The sequence below is a fragment of the Diadema antillarum genome, unplaced genomic scaffold (assembly GCF_040938485.1).
Source record: "Diadema antillarum isolate AM-2024a unplaced genomic scaffold, OU_Dant_1.0 seq00000949_RagTag, whole genome shotgun sequence".
Taxonomy (NCBI): Eukaryota; Metazoa; Echinodermata; class Echinoidea; order Diadematoida; family Diadematidae; genus Diadema; species Diadema antillarum.
In genome coordinates this window covers 593,897-615,451 of record NW_027271797.1, presented here as the reverse complement: position 1 = coordinate 615,451, position 21,555 = coordinate 593,897, and the positions used below count along the sequence as shown (strand labels likewise).

Sequence of the window (21,555 nt, the reverse complement as noted above, 5' to 3'; positions counted from 1 at the left end):
TAGGCCTATTTGCGAGGTAGGATATACAACAATATTATGGACTCTGTTGCTGAATTTCTTATTCATTTACTTGTGATTCAATAGTTTTTCATTCATTCATAGATTATTTTGCATTTGTTGACCCCTTCACTTATTTAGTGAAAAGTTTTCAAATGCAGCCACAGCACTCAAATATCAGTTATGGACAACTCAGAAGGGACTGAACATTTTTTTCTTTTGGAAAAGTCAGAATAGGAATGATAACATAGAATCTAGGCCTACTTATTTTTGCATTGCGCGGCCATGAACACTAATCTTGCTAGTGGGTTTTATGCCGCGAATAAATTAGGCTAGAAAACAGTGCGAAGAGCAACAAGTGGTGATGCAAGAACCAGTTAACTGTCTGTGGCACACTCTGGACCCATTTCATGATAACACTATGGCGTCTATATAGCAAATCGACGACGGGAATGCATTCCATCGCGATGAACACAATAACCGCACAGTTTGAACTCATCCAACATGCCAAACTTTGCGCGCAACCAACGAGTATTGTAATGGCGCTCCTCACAAATGCCTAACTCTTGACGTAATCTTGTGACGACCAAGGCGGACACATCCGACCTATGAGCGCATAGATGTCTACACACAGACAATGGAGTTCTCGCACAATATTTGGTAGCCAACCAGCTGCTGTATCTAGCTCAGTGTCAAAAGTCACCTCACATCCAGAGAGCTCAGAAAGTGATGACTATTATTGTCCTCCATGTGTGAGCGCGACAAGAGATGCTCCAATTACTTCATAGTTTGAATATCAGCAAATATATCACAAATCAGCCCTTTTCAAAAGGAACATCAAAAGGTATCAACTGTCTTCAGTAAGAATGTCGGTAGGCCCTGTCCCGCGGAATACCGTTCAGTCCTCAAGGCGTTGCCAACATCGGCTTCCGGTTCACCGGTTCTGCTGTCTGTTCCGTCCGACATCCCGTCCGTTTCTGGAAGCCCATGTCGTCGAAGGCCTGCTTGATCTCGAAGAGGATGTTGTCTGTGTCGACGTCGTCCAGCTCCTCCTCCACGCACTCGGGCTCGGGCTCGGCATCCTGGAGCGTGAACGTCATCCACGTGGCTCGGTTGCGCTTGACCGTTGCCACTCGGCTGCGGGGCTTGTAGCCGGGAGCCTCCACTGTGATTGTGTACAGTCCAGGCATTAGTAGCCGCCAGAAGTCACCGTCCACAGCTGTTGTAAGGGGATTGAACAAGAAGGCAGAGCAGTGGAGTTTAGTTAAGCCTTAAGGTAGAACCGTAGACGACATTGAACTGTGAAATCCTACATTAATTTATGTTAAAATCTTAAATACCCTGAGGCGAGATGGACGTATGCGCTTGGAGAACAGGAGCTCCATGTCAGTTTGTTTAAAATCATTGTTTCGTTAACAATACATAAACTGTAGAAAATTCCATTACTTGATTTCTTGTTCATTCCGAATGAAATTTTATCTTTACTATCTGTTTGACTTTATTCAGAGTCCATAACGGAGGGCCGTTTCCCCTGTGAGTCACAACAGAAAGTTGTCCTCCATCTTATCGGGTGTTGTTCGTTATTCCGAAGGTTCGTTATTCCGAAGGTTCGTTATTCCGAAGGGTCGTTAATCCGAAACACGCAAATTCCCTATACCGACAGGTTCGTTATCCGAAAATGAAAAAGGGTTCGTTAATCCGAACATTTGTGGCGTTATTCCGAAGGTTCGGTATTCCGAAGATTGGTTAATCCTAAAATGAAATTCGGAACAATGAACCTTCGGAATAACGAATCTTAGGAATAAAGAGCCTTCGGAATAACGAACCTTCGGAATAACGAGCTGTAACCATATTATCTACTGTCAGACGAGCCTATAGATTGGCGTTCTTAATATCCACAGTGGTCACATGAGCACAAGTATACATGACAGCCTTCAGAAATCCAATACAGTGTGAGTCATTTTTCGGGGTGGCCTTTAATATCTTCCTTTTGTGACAAACAAACTTATTCGACAAGGGGGCGAGTACTTTCCGTCACGTCTGCTAGGACTGCCGTTTTTTCTTGAGGGAGTTTCTGCATTTATTATCCTTTTTATATCATACATTGTACCGGCATGGGCAGACACCCCGGAGAATGCTACAGGGATGGTCTTCCTGGAACACTGACGTATGAGCCCCACGTGACCAATTATGAGACAGGTAACGTCTGATGGCAGTCTAAATCTTCTTTCTTATTCCTGTCAAACCCTCTTCGAGCGTGCAATGACATGAAATTTCGATTGTGGGGGATGGGGGTACGGAATATTTCTAATCAAAGAAAAAAAAGAACACCGGCCCTGTATTTCCTAATTTCCTATTCGAGCCCTCTGTCGATTGTCATAAATTGGACCTGATTTGTAATGGGAGAGACCATCAATATTGTCGAGTTACTGGCATGTAAATCATAAGTTGAAATCCTAGAAAGTGATTGTCAACATGATTACACCTGCAATTGTACGTATCGACTCATTTCCCTTCGAGACTTCAACACCAACAAACTCGAGCAGATTTTTGCTAGGTGCTCATATTCTGGCAGGCTTATGATGCAGCATGGCTTATCTTTAGAATACCGATGACGAGGATACGATTAATCCATAAATTATGCGTCATAAGCGAACAGGTGCGCGAGACGCCAGCAACGCCGTGTGCGATGATGATGATGCGCCGGAAACAGCGTTCTCGACAACTGTAGTTGGCAGTGATCAACATCGCAAGAAATCCCCCAAACAACATTTCTTGTTTGGCTCGTTTTTCTTCTCCTACGTGATAGACTACTCGTAATGTGATTAACACTTGGGCATGTTGTGTCAAACCGCCCAGCGATTTTCGTCTCGTTATTCAGACGTCCATTTTTTCTTTTTACCCTGCTCGTTATGTTTGGTTGTTCTGATCATGACTTTGATGTACCTCAAGGCACAACTTGCGCGGTTGCTGCAATTTTGTTCGACGAGAAATGAAAGTTCATCTCGGGAGAGGAAACAACAGGAACGAAAGTTTGTAGTGTGGGCGTGGCAATTCTCATTTCATTTTTCGTACCTCAGGGTAACAATATAATGAATCTTTCTTTTATTTAACCCCTCGTCTATACAGGACGAACGAGGTGGGTCGTTCAATATCATATTCCGGAGGCAACGGCTTAAAAAGAAAATACTCCTCTGCAATGTGGAGCAGTTGGAAGCAGTTAAGTAATCTATGAGCTCTCTCCAATTTCATATGATGCACATATGCTTTGGGACTTGGGATGTTATCACGTGGGATGTAATGGCAAGCAGGGAGGGAGTTGGGGGGGGGTGAGACTGGGAGAGAGCTCTAGAGGAAAGTGAGTTTTTCCGCTCGCCGAGACCAAGGAGGAGCTGAACGGGACTGGTTCGGGATGACATTTCAATCATGCGTGTCATGATGATTCCCGTCTCATCCTATTATCATCCCACGCCTCCAAGTATCTCTCTCTCTCCCCTCTTTCTGTCCTTCTCTTGCATTTTTTTTCTCTCTCTCTTCCTCACATCTCTATGCCATTGCCAAAGTAAGTGCTTTATGGAATCAATTTGGAACTCTATACTTCATTCGCAGACGGGATATTGGATTGGAAGAATAGAGTGGGCGCGGAAGGCGCGATGCTTTGTTTCAGTTTATAGTTTCGTCGCGATTATCGACCAAATATGCCGGGGATAAAAATCCTTCCTTTTTTGGGCTCAAGTGACATCGAAATAGGGTTCTCTCTCCTTCTTTCTTCTCAGGAGCGTGACAGTGTCTGAAGCTGTCATTTCCAAACGCTCCATTGGAGCTTTCGCCCACTTCAAAGCCCACGCCAACAGATGTGCAAGATGGCATTTCCTCTTTGGGACTGCTTTGTTTTTTGGTCTCAACTTGTTGTTATTTTTGTCCGGGCACTCCTCAAGAAATGTTGTTTCTTTAGATGCATACAAAGGAAGCGTTCGCGGCGCTTTTTAACGTTGTTATGCGATCTCGACATAGTCTGCTGTCTTTTCAGAGCTAGCTCACGCATGAGCTTATCCTAAAATTACCGTTACCGGAAGTAAAGGACGTTTTAATAAAAATAAAAGGGAGGAAAAAACACAGAGACAGACCCACGCACGAGTCAAGGACGATGTGGGATATATAGGTTAGTACAGGCATTGTCTCGCGTTTGTAGCTCCCCATCATAGCTTGCTAACGGAGGTTAATCTCTACAAAGAATAAAGGGCTTTAAATATGTCATCAAAGATGACAAATCATGCCTCTCTTTCTTTCCCCGCCCCTCACCCCCCCCCCCACCTCACCTTTCACCTCCGTATCCTTTGTTCCATGTTCCCCTCAACCTTTCAATCTTTACTCGACTCTCCCCCCCCCCCCCCCAAAAAAAAAAAAAAAAAAAAAAACTGACAAAAAATGGAGAAATGAAGATGTCATAACTATGGTTGATAGCTGTGGTTTTGAAGATAATGGCAGTACTGTGTTCTTGTGAACGAACGGATTTGTTTTGATGTTTATTGATGAAGTGAACTATTACTATACTCATTATTCCTGCATGAGAATTCCTTAATTCAGATGATCCGTAGGGGAAAAAATGTACGATGTAAAATGTATGTCACATACATACATGTACATAGTTCGGGGTAGAAAAAAAAAAGGGGAAAACCTTTTGGTAAGATTATGGACATCTGAAGCAAAGTGGTGTCCTACTATTCGAAATGTGAAAATGATAATTCTTTCTTTCGTGGTCAAAAGTAGGCTAGAGTGAAGTAATTCATAATGATTATTTGACATGAAACTCAAACTGTGTGTCTGTAAACTACAGACAAAGGGGCACTCTCGATCATGCCCTTGTAATATCATGGCGGCCCGATTTGGATCATATTGTCTAGGCGAGCTATACAACGAACTTACCTGTTGTGACGTCATGGTTGATGGCGGGACCCGTGACTCTCACTATCGCGTCGGCTATCGGCTGATCCTTGCTGTCGGTGACTCTTCCTTTGATGCCTATATGAACCTACAGCAACATGGGCACAGCGAAAAGAAAAAAAAAATCTGAAGTGAAAATTTATAGTACATGTACATGTAAACTACGCGCTGGTGGTATAGACTAAGGCAACCACTGACATTCACTTTTCTTGATGGAACGTGTTTATTCCCCTGCCACAAAGGCAAGTTTGCTTGTGTCAGTGACCTTTTGCCAATCAAACGCTTCACTCCTCCTTTATACGACTGTGAGCACAGCGTTTTTTTGTATTAACCGCGTTAAAAATTAGTCCCCGGAGGGCTGTTCAGTCTGCATTGTCATGCGTTGTAAAGCTCCCTAAAGCCGCATTACTACTCGACATGACCTAAATAGCAACAAATGGAGCAATTATCATCTCCTGTGTAAAACATGGCACAGGTGTCAGAGACGTCAGTGACAAGTTGAAGAAGATGCATAAAGAAACTCAAACGCATAAAAACAAAAACAAAAGCAAAAGCACAGATTCTCTTCTTTAATCCTTTCATTGCCACCGGTGAGGGCGCTGGCATCTCTCTTCGAACAAATCCGAGAATATTATGTATGTCTGCGGGGAGAGCGTGATGAGTATAGACAAAAGGTATGATTGAAACGGCAAGCGCGAGCGACATGTGCCCCGGAAGTAATTGTAACTACCCTGGGGAAATGAGGTTCACGACAAGGTCATGATGCGCTTCTCTAAAAAGGTGTGTGTGTATATGGGGGGATCATCACCGTTGGGAAGCGAGTAAGAGAGTGATGCTTAAAATACACCAGTCAGACTTATGTTGAAGACCCAAGATACATATCAGACATGAGTGACAGCACAAGTCCTGGACCTGGTTCGGATATTCTAATCTTATGCGAAATACACCATCACCTGTCACGCTGCTGTGCAGCGAATGTCGACCAAGAAAAATAACGCGCGGGGAAGCGATTGACATATTATTTCCCATGAGTCAAACACGGCAAGACGGAAATAGAAATCCCAGGTTTCGGGCTACGACCACAGCACACATTGTTATAATCAGACAGATACGTGGACAAATAGATAGACAGACAGACAGACAGACAGAGAGAACGATAGGGATAAGAAAGAACGTGACAGATACCAAGACACCAGGGAACACATAGATTATAGAGTCGAGCTAGCTTGTAGTGCATACGTGCAGCTGCCGCAGCCTTTATGGTACTGAAATTATTATGATGCGATGGGACAGCAGGGCAGCTATATGGCAGTCCAAGTTCAAGTGAACTTCGAGGAAATGAGTAAAGTCAGAAAATCGGAATGGTATAGGACTCGTAATAAAGTCAGACGAAAGAAAAGAATATTATATTTCAGAAGTTCAAGTGACGACCCATGCTTTATTTATCCAGAAACGTCTACCGCAATCTTTTATAAGTATATACGTAAATAAAACCAGACGATGTCTTCGCCATTCAACTGTCTCATTGGTTCGTGGAAAGGGAATTAATCAAAATATTTTTTTTTTTGCTAGATTGAGTATCTTTCTATGTAGAATGAGCGTTTCGTGATAGTCTCTCTATTATTATCATTATCATTATTGAATTAAGCAAACTTGAATTGGTATAAGTCATTGCATACTTTAAATTTCCATCAATTTGTTGTCAAATTTATATCTTTATATTCAATTTCTTTTCAAGCAAGGAAGTTAAAGTAAAGTCTTGCATTGAAGGTGAATTTGAGGCTTGATTGTGAGGAGGTGACTTCATCAACTCAGTTAATCTGTATACCACGATTGTGATCAAATTCACTCTTTCGTGAAAGCATGTAACACCTTGAAATTCCATAATCTTCTAAATATCTCATAATATGATATCTAATTGGGTGAAATTACTACGGTTCTATATGTGTGATTACATTTGATTAAAGCAAACTTTAAAGGATAGTATCGATTCGGTTTAAGATGGGGACTCAGGGTTTCTTAGATTTTTTTTAAAACTTTTTTTATTAAAAACTTCTCATATGTATAATATTGAAGAGCCTGTTAATCTATGAGATGAACTAAATTAATGAAAACTGGTTTCGAAATGGCTGAAATATCTCCCAGAACAAAGTGGTCCTAATAAAAGGTGGGTCCCACCTTTTGTTAGGATCACTGCCCTTTTACTTTGTTTTTGGATATCTCAGTCATTTTAGTACAAATTTTCATCAAATAAACTTTTAATTCCTCTTGCAGAATTGTATAAGCTCTTTAATATCTTACATAAGTGGTTTCTAGTTTTCTCGCAGAAAAGTTAAAATTTGAACCCCCCATTTCAACCAAAGATATACCATCCTTTTAACACGGAAAACGTGGGTGGGACTGGATGGCTGAAAGGGGGCGAGGGCCTCGAGGCGTCCTTACTTACCCTCTCCATAAATGAGAGCAAGGACTCCTTGTTGTCATTCCATATCCGAGGTAGCCTTGAGGGGCTGGGGAATTTGAGGCAGCCGATCTCCACGGTGATTTCGAAGCAGTTCGTGGCCAGGTAGTTGTAATCTTGCATTCCTGAAAGAAGAAGAAGAAAATTTGCATATAGCATGCATCATCTTCCGGAGAGGGGAGGGGAGAAGAAATGTTGTCTCTAATTGCGCCATATTTTAGCATTGTACCTGAAAGCGATTGAAATAATGAATGTAGAAAATGGTAACGGTCACAAGCCGCCAGCAAGAAAAATACGTGGGAGGGGGTGGGAAAGGAGGAGGTATCTATTGCATCATGCAATTCTAAAATCATTTGCAGCAATAACAATATCAATAATAATAATGATAATAATAATAATAATAATAATAATAATAATAATAATAATAATAATAATAATAATAATGATAATAATAATAATAATAATAATAATGATAATAATGATAGCAATAATGATAATGATAATAATGATAGTAATAATAATAATAAAAACCATTTGAATAAAGCACGCGTCTAAAAGTGTATCGATTTCTACAATTTAAGGCAATCACAAGGGATCGTATTTGTATCTTTTTTCCCACCGTGCGCACTTTGGAATATGACGTGTAATAACAGGTGTTTTGTTTGTATGTTTAAAAAGAAATAATGAGGAAATGAAATAAAGTTAATTCAATTCTCATCAAATCCATCCGGGGCCTACACGGAAACAGATTGGTAAACACGGTTATGCGCGTTGACGAAAGACCACATACATTTTAATGTTTGATAACTTAAATATCAAGCTAACGTAGTTGAAAAAAAAATATCCTTGGACTTGAAGAGGAGAAAGGATCCACCTTGTGATGATACGAAGTACAGATCTATATGGACATCATCATTCGATACCAATCAATTTTCAAGAATGAAAAAACACGATACACATTTTGTGATGACATATATCACAAATTTGGTAATGGGCTGTTAAACCCTTTGTCAGACTGAGCAGTTCAGCGTGATCTATTCCTGATGTTTATAATCTTATATCCCCATTTTGTTCCCGAATAGATTCGATTCTAAAAAGTAGTGGGTTGATAAATCGGATAGACTTCTTCATAGACGCAGTTCATTGAAACAATTGAGATTTAATCTTAGATATCATATGATTTTTTTTTTTATGCGTGTATATGAAAAGTTAATCTACTTTCTCATTCTGGAGCAAATTGTCCACCACGACAGGGCTCCATTTAATGTTTAAAAAATAACAACAAAATACAACGAATTTTACCAGTTTCATGCCTACAAAATTTTTCATGTCATAGTTTCAGGGTTGAAGGCGTAACTACGCGCTCATCTCAGCATATCATAATTATTATATTCAGTCAAAAATCATGCTGGGGTGTCTTTCCTGAAATGGAGAGTCTCTTCGGGGTTCATTGCACCGGTATTTTCTCCATTCGGTCAATTTCCTATATCTTTACCGCTTAATGCCCAAACGCAAATCGTTCAAAAATGCACCATGTGCACACTGTGCATGACTTCCGAATATAGGACGTTGAATTGCACGTTAGATTTGCGTAAATGTTGGCAGCAAAATAATCATGCCATGACCTATATAGATATGGCATGATATGTTCCTATCCCGTGCTCCACTTTTATTTCTATGCACATCCGGGCGGCGTTAATATCATTGTGGGGTCTTCTTTTTTTTACGAGAAAAGGCATATACCGCCTTCTAGCACTGCCGCTTGCCCTGCATGCACGCTCGATGCCATGCACTTGCCCGTAGGCGCGAACGCATCTCGGTTCATTACCAATGGGCAATTTGCAGCGCTGAAAGACGTGCTGTCGCGCTCAGAATAGACGAGCCCCTAGCGGTTAATGCCCGCCATGGCTCGGGAACAATTTACTGAGCAGAATAGATGGGACTCCAGCCGGGAGGCAGAAAGGAGACCGCCCTGCTCCTGTATAAAACTACGTCTCTGTACTGTCTAAATCCATCATCAAGCCTATCATTACCGGTGAAACAATACTTCGTCAAAAAAAAAAGAAGAAACAAACTTGTTAACTCACTCCTACACCCTATGATAGCTGGCATCACAAAGCCACAACTTGTTTGTTTGTTATTTCTGTACTTTCTTTCAACAAGACAGACGAAAACCTGCAAAATAAAATTGTCCGCTCAAATAATCACTTTAGGACTCGATATTTCAACCATGGGAAAACTGTCTTACAACGTCTGTATAACATCACGTAATATCGCATGCTTTAAAGTGAATATATTGATGCCTATCAAAATATTGATGGATAAACAAACCAAGAGAGACGGATCTATCGACAAATATAGTTGGTTATGATGGATAAGAAATGAATGGTAGATACATGGATATGTATGAACGAATATATATATATATATATATATATATATATATATATATAGATAGACAGAGAGAGAGAGAGAGAGAGAGAGAGAGAGATAGAAAGAAAGATCGACAAGTACATGTAAATAAATACATAGATAAATGAATAAATAAATAAACTAGAGAGGGGCCGTCAAAGGCGGCAGACCCACGCCTAAGTACAACTCGGGGTAAACATAATGTGCATTCGGTCATCTACCAGAATTCGGCCACTTAATTGCCAGTGTGCTTTATCACCAGCCAGTGAGTTCTACCAAGGAGGTACTAGGCAAGCTTGCCTAGTACCTCCTTGGTTCTACCAAAGATCGTACACTGAAGTGTACGATCTTTGGTTCTACAGTCACATCACACGCAAATCACATCATTACACATACGGTATTAACACTCATTCACGTACAGGAAAGTCCTTAAGTCTCCTCCAAAAATCCATCGAAAATCCCAAATTCCACCGTCAAAAGTGCAGAATCGGAACTTTTCCAAGCGCGCGCGAATTAAGTCCAGTTTTAAGAGTATTGTCTACGCGACGGGTCGCGGAAAAAGCGCTAAAAATCGAGAAATACGCCGTTTTCTTGCGGGATATTTTGATTACAGCAAGCCGAGAGTGTGATGATATCAAAGGTCGTATGAGTGTACGATCTTTGATGGTATCCACAAAAGCAAAAAAGAAAAACAAAATTTACGTACCCCCTAGGCAATTACCCCTAGGTTGAATGCAAATGTCTACTGCACCAGTATTCGGCCACCAACGAGCGCCGCAACGTCCCCGGTGCAATTTTGCACCAACAGTGTAGAGCGCGATGCATTTTCAGCGGCCTTGCACACGCATTGACATTGAGCACGCATATCGTGCAGTGTGACTGCGACCGAGCAAAATGCTCCTCCAACGAAAAAAACAATCAATGTTAATTTGAAAAATCATCAAATATCAAAGGTCGTATGAGTGTACGATCTTTGATGGTATCCACAAAAGCAAAAAAGAAAAACAAAATTTACGTACCCCCTAGGCAATTACCCCTATGATTAGTGTCTACGGGAATTATTCAATGCAAGGGTTGAATGCAAATGTCTACTGCACCAGTATTCGGCCACCAACGAGCGCCGCAACGTCCCCGGTGCAATTTTGCACCAACAGTGTAGAGCGCGATGCATTTTCAGCGGCCTTGCACACGCATTGACATTGAGCACGCATATCGTGCAGTGTGACTGCGACCGAGCAAAATGCTCCTCCAACGAAAAAAACAATCAATGTTAATTTGAAATATCATCAAAATACGGGCCAGTTTGTGATGACGGAGAACGAACTTTCATAAATCTAGAAGGACATAGTCCCTCAAATAGGCCTACACGTAAATTTCGGAATTCTTACGAACATTTGAGCAGCGAAGTCGGATCGTTGGGGAGTTTATGTTTTCGTATGGTAGCGGAAAATCGCAAAGTGAGAAACGGGAAATTTTCGGAATGGTCACTATACCATGGGGTCAAAACTTCAAGGTCACACAGAATTTGCAAGGGTCAACCGATTATCACCAAAATCTAATCGATTCTTTCCTGTCATTATCCAAACATTCCCTGAACATTTCGTGCAAATCCGTTTACCCGTTCTCTTGTTATCTTGTACACAAACAAACAAACAAACAAACAAAAAACAAACAAACAAACAAACAAACAAACAAACAAACAAACAAACATACGGAACCCTTTACATAACCCCCTGCCGATTTTCATCGGCGTGGGTAATAAATAAATGAATGAATAAATGGTGTATATATATATATATATATATATATATATATAGTGTATATAGTCTGAGAGGAAGAGGAAGAGAAAGGGATAGAGAGAGGGAGATTAATTTAAGACAATGTGATAGATAAAGGGGGAATTTTAATACCAACAAGAGAGGGAAAATATTACATGATTAAGATTCAAACATAACAAAACGCGACAAACAGAAGAGATGGCCCCAGACGGACAGTCATGACCTTTGCCTTGCTCCGTCCTACGCACTCTGCTCTCACAGCGGCAAAGAAAGGGCAAAGAAATCCAGGGTCAATAACTCATCGATTTCGAGTAAATCTCAGTTAAAAAGAAATGATTTCAGCAATATGACAGAAATAAGTGGAATACTCTCTGTCGTACAGCCAGGCTTGAGGCCGAGGAATTCTATATTTGGCTTGCCCAATATTTCTCCGTGAGTACTTTGTCTCAAAGGGTCGCTCATCATTTTCAGACATCAGGCCGAAATTGGGCTCTGTACTTCGCTTGGTTGTGTTCATTGCACTTTTTATCATCATCTCATTTTTTCCCCTTTTCCAGTTCCATATCTGTTCTTTTTTCCTATGAACCACAAAGCTGGCATGATTCAATTTGTCTGTGTACAATAAAAATAGAAGAACGCGCTCGCTCGATGCCACTGCGGAAGCTCCATTTTAGTGCCCTTTCCGGGTTTTTTCTTGGCTTTTCCCCTTTTCATGTTTAGCCATCCTTTTTCCCCTTCTGGTCCCAGCCTATTCCTCCGTTGACGAGTGGAAAATATAAGTGTCCTTTCGCGGACGAGCAGCAAAATAAAGAATTATACTGTTGAAATCGATCGTCATCGCTATCGTTGTTGCTGTTGTTATGGTCTTTTCTAACCAGTTTCTCCACCATACACAAATTTCGTGGACGCACAAACGCCTTGTTCGTAAAGATTTCATTTATATATTCGCCTTGTTTAACAAATCTATGGACCGCCTTACTATCGGGCAAAACAGAGAGCTATAGCGATTTCGATGTATTCATTGAAATGTGAAATATACTTTCATGGGAGGTTGGAGCAATCATGTAAATGACTAATATGAAAATTTGGCAGCAGCTGTCGAAATGTCCAATATTTTGAATATATATTGTATCAAATTATTATATATTTCACTCTCTATGCTAAACAACCTATTCATCTATTGACAGAAATCTTTTTCATTTCATTTCATACATTTTGTCTGCAACTTTTTGCAAAATAGAGCGTAGATCAAAAATAAAGCACCCCTAAAACCATTGGAAAGTTCATGTGGAAATGCCTTCCAGATGTGAAGAAGTCACATACAAAGAAAATCCTAACTAAGAAAAACAGGAGGAGTGTACAATGTTTGAAAGCAGACCCCGTTTCCATGGCGACGTGAAGGTCCACAAACTTCGCCTTGAAGCTGCTATATATCAATATTTTTCCTCCCCACTTTGCCAACTTCCCCGAAGCTACAATCCATGGCCTGTCCCACGTCCAGTAACCATGCGATTCACGCCCACAGAACCGGGGGTGTACAGATTTCGTCGGCGGCGTTCGTCCACCTTTTCTTGTACACGCGTAGGACACAAGCCTCACTTTCACATTAATTGTCACACGTCGGCACACCCGTCGCTGGGATAGACCTTTAAAACAAACTATCGAGCCATGCTCAAGAAGACGTCCAGATAAGTAAAGTAAAAATCAAACTCCCTGACCAAATAAGTTTTTGTTTCCATCAGATGAATATCGATGACTTTTCGAAATTTCAGATTTTCACATTTCTCCATGGAACTTTATCATTAGTCGGACTTACAGAAGTACACAGAAGTACACAGAAGTCTTTCCTTTAAAGATTTTCCATCCAGATGTTCCTTATATGTTTCCGTTTTAATTAAGGAACATAGAAATCAATCATTCATGAGTTACTAAATTTAAGCAATCATGATATAGTAAGTTGACAAAACCAATAGATTTCCATGGTATTTTGCGGACAAAGCAATGGAAAGGTTGTGAGACCCTGAAATTATAATTTTATTTAATTTCCATATTCATTTATTTCCACTAATTTTACTTTGAGTCAAACACATGCGAATCGTTGGCATTCCATCACTTTTTTATTTGACTTCAGATTTGGATTAATGATTTATATAGGATCGTTTTCTCCTTTTTTCTTTATTGTACCTGTTTTTCTGTATTGTATTTCTGTCTGTCTTTGTGAAATGGAGCGACGCTTCACTGTGGAAAATGATGGAGGAGGGGGAAGAATTTGAAATAAACCCCAAAATGGTGCAACGGAAATGTTTTGCACCCTGCAGGTGTCTGGCTCAATCACCAGCCTTGTTCCCCCGCGAAGCGAGAACTGTGGCGCAGGATTCTTTCGATTATTACGCATTATCGAACCTATCCGATGACGCCGTGTCGGTAAATGCATCGTCATTGTCTTATAGGGAGAGAGACTCGAAGAATGAGGACAGTGATTGTCAAAATTAAAAACAAAGAGGAGAAACATTGTCAAACTTGAGGATTACGATGAAGGGGCAAAAATCAAAGATCATCTCCATTTTACGACGAGCTTTACATTCTTCCGATCTTTAGAGCACGTGCCCACTGCACTCGAAGATTACGAAGATTTGTTGAATATTGTGACAGCCATTCCTTTCGTCACTAAAAAAAAAACACCTTTATTTCAAGCATTGTAGTTGTTGTAATAATCATCATCACTGTTACCCTCCAAAGAAGAAAACATGTCATAGGGGGAGGGTGAACACATTACTTGTGTCATATACTTTGGGAAAGTTTTCTACGCAGAAATGTTTCGTTTTAATACTATGCAGTGACAGAAAACAACATTAAAATAGTTCGATCTCGAGTTTCAAAATTTGACTTTTCTACGATGATAGTGGTAATAGTGATTGATAATATAGATAGGGGATGCTTTCTCGTTAACACTATAAGAAGACCGCTTGTGCACCACTCTCCAAACATTTCGCAAAGTCTTTTCTCTCTGGATGGTAACATTATTACAATGGCATAATCGGATTAAGCTGACACTTCCAATCATTTCTCTTCCTTTACGTCGTCTTCTTGTTATCACAAATGAAATAATCTCATATTACACAATTCATTATTACCCTTTAATCATTATCATTTCATTATCGGGGAGAGCATTGATGGATCAATGGTCTTTGCTTCTTCCTCCACAATTTGAATTAATGTCATGCTTGTATATGTAGTACATGTGCGTATGGCGTGTGCATTGATACTGTTTTGTGTATAACGCATAATCTTCGTATAATCTGTTTTTATATCGTTTTACTAGAGTTGTGGAAATAAATGAAAGGAAAATTGAAATGGAACATCGGATGACTGACGGCCATTGTACGTGACAATGTTTAATCCCAGTGTGAGTATCATTTTTCTTATCATTACTGGACTATTTTTTTCTTTCATTCATAAAGTCCATGACTATTTTCTTTTCTTAAATTAGGCAAATTCACTTAAAGGTGGCAAACAGTGATAATTTGCTGCTTTAACAATAATGTGATACTCATGGTTATTCTATTTACAAGTACAAGCGAGTCTTCCAGAACTCCTACCCTATCACCTACCTGTCGCCAGGTAGGTGTGTCCCTCCTCCCTGCTATCACCAGCTAACCCCACCTGAACACCATCCCTAAACATCAAGTCACCGGTGTTGAAACACCTGATGGATAGCTGACACCTTCTGTCAATTGGAATTGCTGAGTCACGGCACCTGTTTGGTGTTGGATAATTGCTTCAGTGCAATAACACTTCCCCCCATATTCGTCCACACTTCTCAACCTTCACATATTAATAAAGAATCTCTGTACTGGGGAAAAGTATAAATTGCAGGTCATGACAGATACATTTTATGGCCTGAATGGCTCCCTTTGTAACTATTTTTAGCAAGAAAAAAGGCCGAGAATGTGGGTTACACAGTGAAAATAAATAGTCAATGAGAACATATTGCTTTGACCTCAGTATCAACTGTTTCACTTTGGTTGCTATGGAAACAAGCTCAAAACTGAAACGCGGCAAGTTATTTCGCAGATAATGGGCGATGAAAAGTGCTACGAACTGTGATAAAGTTTTAGACTGAACTAAAACGGGAAATCCAAATCCACGCACATGTTGATGTCAGTAAAAATGAGTGAAGTCCAATAGACGGAACAGCAAACTTTTATTGTATTAGGCAACAAAAAAAAAAGGGAAAGGATGAGAAATTTTCATATGTAAGCGATTTAGCCACTGCAACTCCTCGCTCCTCGACAGTTCCTGTTGCTAAGTCATAATCATCGTCTACAGGATACAATTCTTCGTTACAAAGTCCGTTGAAAAAGGAGCAAATCCAACGGGGGATTCGTGAGGTGATGACATCACCATAATCCTCTATTCTTCATGGTGATTGATGACCGATATTACTTACTTAGTTTCCTGGTGAAACCTTTCAATTTCCTAACTGGGCTACCTCCTTTGATGCATGATTGCCAAGGCGCTTCTACCATTTGTTTGAATTTACTTTATTCATTGAAATAATTTTGACGACTCGCATGTCAAATTTATCATATTGTTTCTTGTACATTCTGTTGAAAAAAGTGAAAATAAAGTTTGAAAATTTGGAAAAAAAATTGACCGATCATCACTTAAAATCAAACTGACATTAAAAAAAACTACAGCTATTCCAGTGGTCCACTGGCCACCCTCCTTACCTCCTTTGATCGAGTACCAGTCGGCCCCGTTCGTCACTCCGCCGTTAAAGACCTCTGCACCGGTGTACGGGCAGGGATCCGACCGCGTGCTCATGAAAGAGTGTTTGGTGGCGTAAACCTGGGCGAGGTGCCGGAAGACGGCGTCGTCGGGACTGGCCGTGTAGAAGCTTCGGCGACTGCGGCTGGTGTCATAGGGGTAGTTAGCAACCAGCTCGCCTTCGTGTAGATTGGCCGACATCACGAAAGGGTATTCCTCCATCCAGCGGAGGACATTGGCTGTTTCTGGCTGTAGCTGAAGTTCCAAAAACGAGAAAAAGGAAACAAAATTTCGTTTCACCAAGACTTACAAAAAAATGAATAATAATAATGATAGTGATGATAAGTCCTCTTTATCCAGCGTAGCTTCTTCAGTGTTGATACTCCTCTACCGTCGGGCCCCGCCATTATTATTGTCCTAGCGTTGTCAGGTACCCATTTATACAACCTTGGTCGAGAGGGACATGGCGGGTCAAAATACCCTGTCCAAAGACGTAAGCACTGGACTGGATTCGAACTCCGGTCCCCCGATTGAAAGTCAAAATTCTTTTCCACTGTACCACAGTGTTCTCATACATTAAATCAGCGTCGATATCCACTTATCATTTCAGGCAAAGAATTTGACGTTTTTATAGGTTGGCACTCGTACCCTAAATAATCTCTGATTATACGTGATTCACGCCTGCTTCATCACTTCACCGGCTTAGCTTCGCACTTCAACATTCGTCACGTCGCAGTCGCAATGATAATTACTCGAATATTGTCAAAAATGATTTTGATGTTGTTTTTTATTGCATATGCCATGCTGACGTCAATGGGACCCTCGTAAAGCGGTGACATTACCACCACATTAAAGATGGTGAACTAGTCCACTGCTTCGTGAAAATATGTGAAATTATTCTGTGTTATGTTTACGACTTCACTCTTTGTCATACCTCAACCACACCACAACCCTTCCAAGCTCTAGAGCACAGACAGAATAACAGCTGTACTGTCTCCAGTCGTATAATTAACCCTCGACTTGCATGACATGTTTTGTTCTGTTTTCGGCACCATGTGGTATGAAAAGGCCAAGAGAGTTGTTTACTTCATATTGGCAGATATATATTCAATTCAATTCAATTCAATTCAATTCAATTCAATTCAATTCAATTCAATATTTTATTTCATTTTTCGACAAGAACATTTATAGACATCACTTTTTTGGGTAACAGAAAATAAGGTGCGTAGAACTATGTAGGATGAAAAGAATGTACAATGATTGTAGCACCTTACGATAATTATACATTATCATAAAACTCAAGTGACTAGAAGTAAGTAAACAATATGCAAAATTCGAAAAATGGAGGGACCCACTAAAAAGACAAAGCTTGTAGGATATAATCCAGTATCTCGCAATTCGATCCAGTTCAACCCATGTCATGATCTTGATGGCAATTAGGACACAGACCAACCAAACTAAAAGTCATACAGACAAACTAATCACAAAGTACATGTACAGAAAATAGACGCAAAAAAAAAGCTTCCTTGACGAAAGGCTACGCCTGATTCAACATCGCAGAGCGCTCTGCTACCAGACGACTCACAGCAGGGATAGTAGAGCGCGGATGATGGGTAAACACGAACCTACAGCAGGGTGATTATCGCGTTAAAGATGAACGCTCTGACGAGAAAACAGCGGTCAAGTTCACTCCGTCGTTCTCACGACTTCCAGACGTCAAAATACACAGGGGATAATGCGTTGATTAGACAACAAAATGCGAACACTTTGCACGTTTTCTTTACCTAGCCCAAAGAGAAGATTGCTATACCACGACTTGTCGAGATCAGATTTTGAAAGCGGTATGGTTCCATGTAAGCCAAAGGAGAAACATCTTATTTTACCACCAAGATGCTGCACGCAATACTTTCAAAGAATATGCATAAAGCCACCTGTGAATGGCGGGGACTACAAAATACAACCTTCCATACATCAAGAATAAAGTTAGATTATCAACATTTACCAGATAAAAAAGACTTCACAGGGATACAGGTGAAACTTTATTGATCACGCTGATGCTGAAATGGTATTACCATGACATGGACATAATATGATTATTTCCGAGGAATGCAATATTTTGCAATAATCATACATCTACAAAATGACAAAAATCAGTTTAAAAAATATTGGAGAATTCGATGACACAGGAGTAATCCTTTCTTCTTCTTTTTTTTTCTTTTTTCTTTTTTTTTTGGGGGGGGGGGTCATTTTTCTTTTCAATTTTGATGGGCACGTTTACAGTTTGAATGAGATTTTCAATCTGAAGACCTTTGCCGGTATGACAACTTTGGCAGTGTAATTATCGATGAATAACAATCTTTCACTTGACTAATTAGAATATTGACCGACATTTTACTCCACTGTGTCTGCAGTCCGTGCTAAATCCAGCTCGTTATCTTCCACGACAGTCAAAAGCGCCTTGCCAAAAGAAGATCACAAACTTTCAAACTTATTGTCCCAATTTTCCATGTGCCACATATCTCATTCATCATCTCCCAAGAACCCACATCGCGAAGTTCAGTAGACGGCTTTTGCGCTGAAAGACACATTTCGTTATACCATTTTATCTTCCACATCGCTGCTTGACCACGTGGGACAAACCTTTTAGTCACGAGGACAGCGAAAGGTGCGCACATTACTCATCGACGGCACCCCTGGTATCAAGACAATCGCACAATTGCACGCGCCAAATGAAGCGCGTATCCTGTGCCAGACGATACACCTCATGTGGGATTCTCACTTGCGCATCTCCTTGTAAAAACAATGTGAGCATGATCCTTCTAGTTTGTGTTCAATTTGTTCTTCTTCTTCTTTTCTTTCCGATTAGACGCTAGATAGTTCTTGTTGACTGACGCAGGAAGGTTATCTGATCATCATCTAAAGGGAATTACGAGAATACGAAAGAACTGCCAAATGTGTCGAGAAACATGTTTCATATGCCAGTCGAGATCTTTTTGGACAGGTCCAAAAGCAAATTTGAATCAAGATTCTCCTGAACACCTTTTTCAAATCGCACTTGGTCAATCGTGGCGTGATGGAGTCTTCCATTCCAATATTGTTCTCGATTATATTCTGGCAAGCTCTTGTGGTTAATAGACGACGGTGGTTGCTGTGCCAACTTCGTCAAGCGAGAGACGATAGCAAAAATGTGGCCAACTTGAGCAACCTGGCGCAACATGAGATCACATTATGGTCTTAAAGATTAAGAGTTTGCAGCTTGTTTGCGCCATTAGTGTAAAGGGCAATCAAAAGACGTCATCATCTAAACCATTGGCCTTTGTCATAGACTCTCTCGCTTTGTTCATTGGAAGAGAAGCGAGCAGACAGTCGTCACGCAATAAGGGGTCAACCCTCTAGAAAGAGGCAAGCTTCGATCCAGCTGACGCGCGCAATTGCTCGCAATTGGCGACGATAAACAAAAGTGTAAGGGCCTTTGAAAGAGGGTGCCAAAACGGTAGCTTTGCTGTTGTTGTTGTTGTTGATCTTTGTTCTTTGTTTTTGTTTTTGTTTCTTTATTGTCAAAAGAATAGTCCAGATCGGAGAAGATCTGCAGGAGGCCTGCAGTTGATGATCAGAGGACTTAACTTCGCATCTCTTGATTAATTCCCAAGAAAATCTATGGAATAACTACTGACAATCACAACTTTTATTTAGTCTGAGTTTGGAAAGAGACAGGGAGTTTTCTCATCCCTTTTCCTTGTAACCAGCAACAGCAACGAAAGCAATGAGAAATACACGCACGAGATAAGTGCACTGGCACCGATGATTACATGCTCGATGAGTCAACCATGTATATGTAGGCCTACCTACGTCTCTACCTCACACGTGGTGGAACCCGGATAATTTTACAATCTTGTGGAAGAGCGTGTTTTCCTCATTGTAAGAGTATCTGAAACATGGCTCGTTTGTTCTCTTCTTTTGCTGTTTGGTGAAGCTTTGCCCTATCATGCTTTGGTACTAGACCTTCCAGTGTCAAGCACTAAAGGCATTGCCTACGGGAAAAAAAGCTTGGTTCGGTATACTAGTATTTTCTTGAGTACGAGGGTAACCATGTACCCAGGAGTTTAATGTTAAGACATGGTTGAGTGGGAAGAGAAGGTTGGTCCGATGGAATTGATCTTCATTCGCTGCCCACCGGGGTACATTCGAAAACCACGACTAGGGCAAGCTTGCTAGAATAGAATCGACCGTCAGCAAAATATGTGCATCGAAGCCTACGCTCATCGGTAGCGTTCGACTCCAGTCGGGACTCTTCGGTTTGTTTGTGTACTTACATAACGCTGTACACAATTAGTTATGGGGACTCTCGAACATATCATTGCATGGGTATCTGTACGCTACCGGGGCCCTGTTTCATAAAGCCATTCGTAAAGTTACGCATGACTTTACGAAAGGCTTGAGTATGAAGTGCCAATATGTCTGCCCATTTCTTTTCCCTTACGTTTTTAACAAAGTACGACTGTATGTCAATACTTTATCTACATTGGCGCAAAAATACACTTTCAACTAAAAACATGTGTTAAAAAGTAAGAATAATCATTACCATCTGCAAATTTCAATTTTAGCTATTCAAATTAGCAATGATTAGGAAACCCACTTGGCTTGCCATATGTAAGTCGTTCGTAAAGTCGTGCGTAACTTTACGAACAGCTTTATGAAACAGGGCTCGGATCTTTAACAAACAGTCGCTGTAAGGAAGGTAAATACAAAAGTGTTATGATTTGTAATAACGATAATAATTGTGATTTATACAGCGAATGATCGTTATCAACTAATTCTCTATGTGCGCTTTACATACATGTAGTGAGATTCAGATACATAATTTAAGAGATAGAAATACTAAAATAATTTGAAATTATTACGTGACTTACTTTCAGCAGATCGGCCCTGAGCGGGACAAAGTGGTGGTTCTTGCCGCCGTTCTGTTCGTTCTCGTAAGCCATGTTGTTCAGGTTGGGAAAGTTCCTGTTGAGGTCCTCCCCGTTGGCGTTGGATCGGCCAAAGTACGGCAGGGAGAGGCCCTGTGAACGAACTCCACAAAGGGAGAGTTAAATCAAGACGTGCCGACTGGACAAAGAAAACGTAGTGCATGTACTGATACGCACAAAACAGTCAAACCTGCCTTAGCGGCCACCTGTCTAAAGCCACCTGCTG

The 21,555-nt window shown here is 40.7% G+C and overlaps 1 protein-coding gene across 1 annotated transcript in view; it reads right to left on the bottom strand.

Moving 5' to 3' along the window:
- Positions 1-833: 833 nt before the first annotated feature.
- LOC139741736 (carboxypeptidase D-like) overlaps positions 834-21,555 on the bottom strand; it is a 56,591-nt gene continuing 35,869 nt past the window's right edge. Inside the window, exons 3-7 of the mRNA XM_071652319.1 lie at positions 21,273-21,422; positions 16,326-16,617; positions 7,388-7,527; positions 4,924-5,029; positions 834-1,216 (exon numbers count right to left, since the gene is read on the bottom strand). Of these exons, the coding sequence (XP_071508420.1) occupies positions 903-1,216; positions 4,924-5,029; positions 7,388-7,527; positions 16,326-16,617; positions 21,273-21,422 (1,002 nt within the window). The 3' untranslated portion in view covers positions 834-902. The remainder of the gene's footprint in view (positions 1,217-4,923; positions 5,030-7,387; positions 7,528-16,325; positions 16,618-21,272; positions 21,423-21,555) is intronic.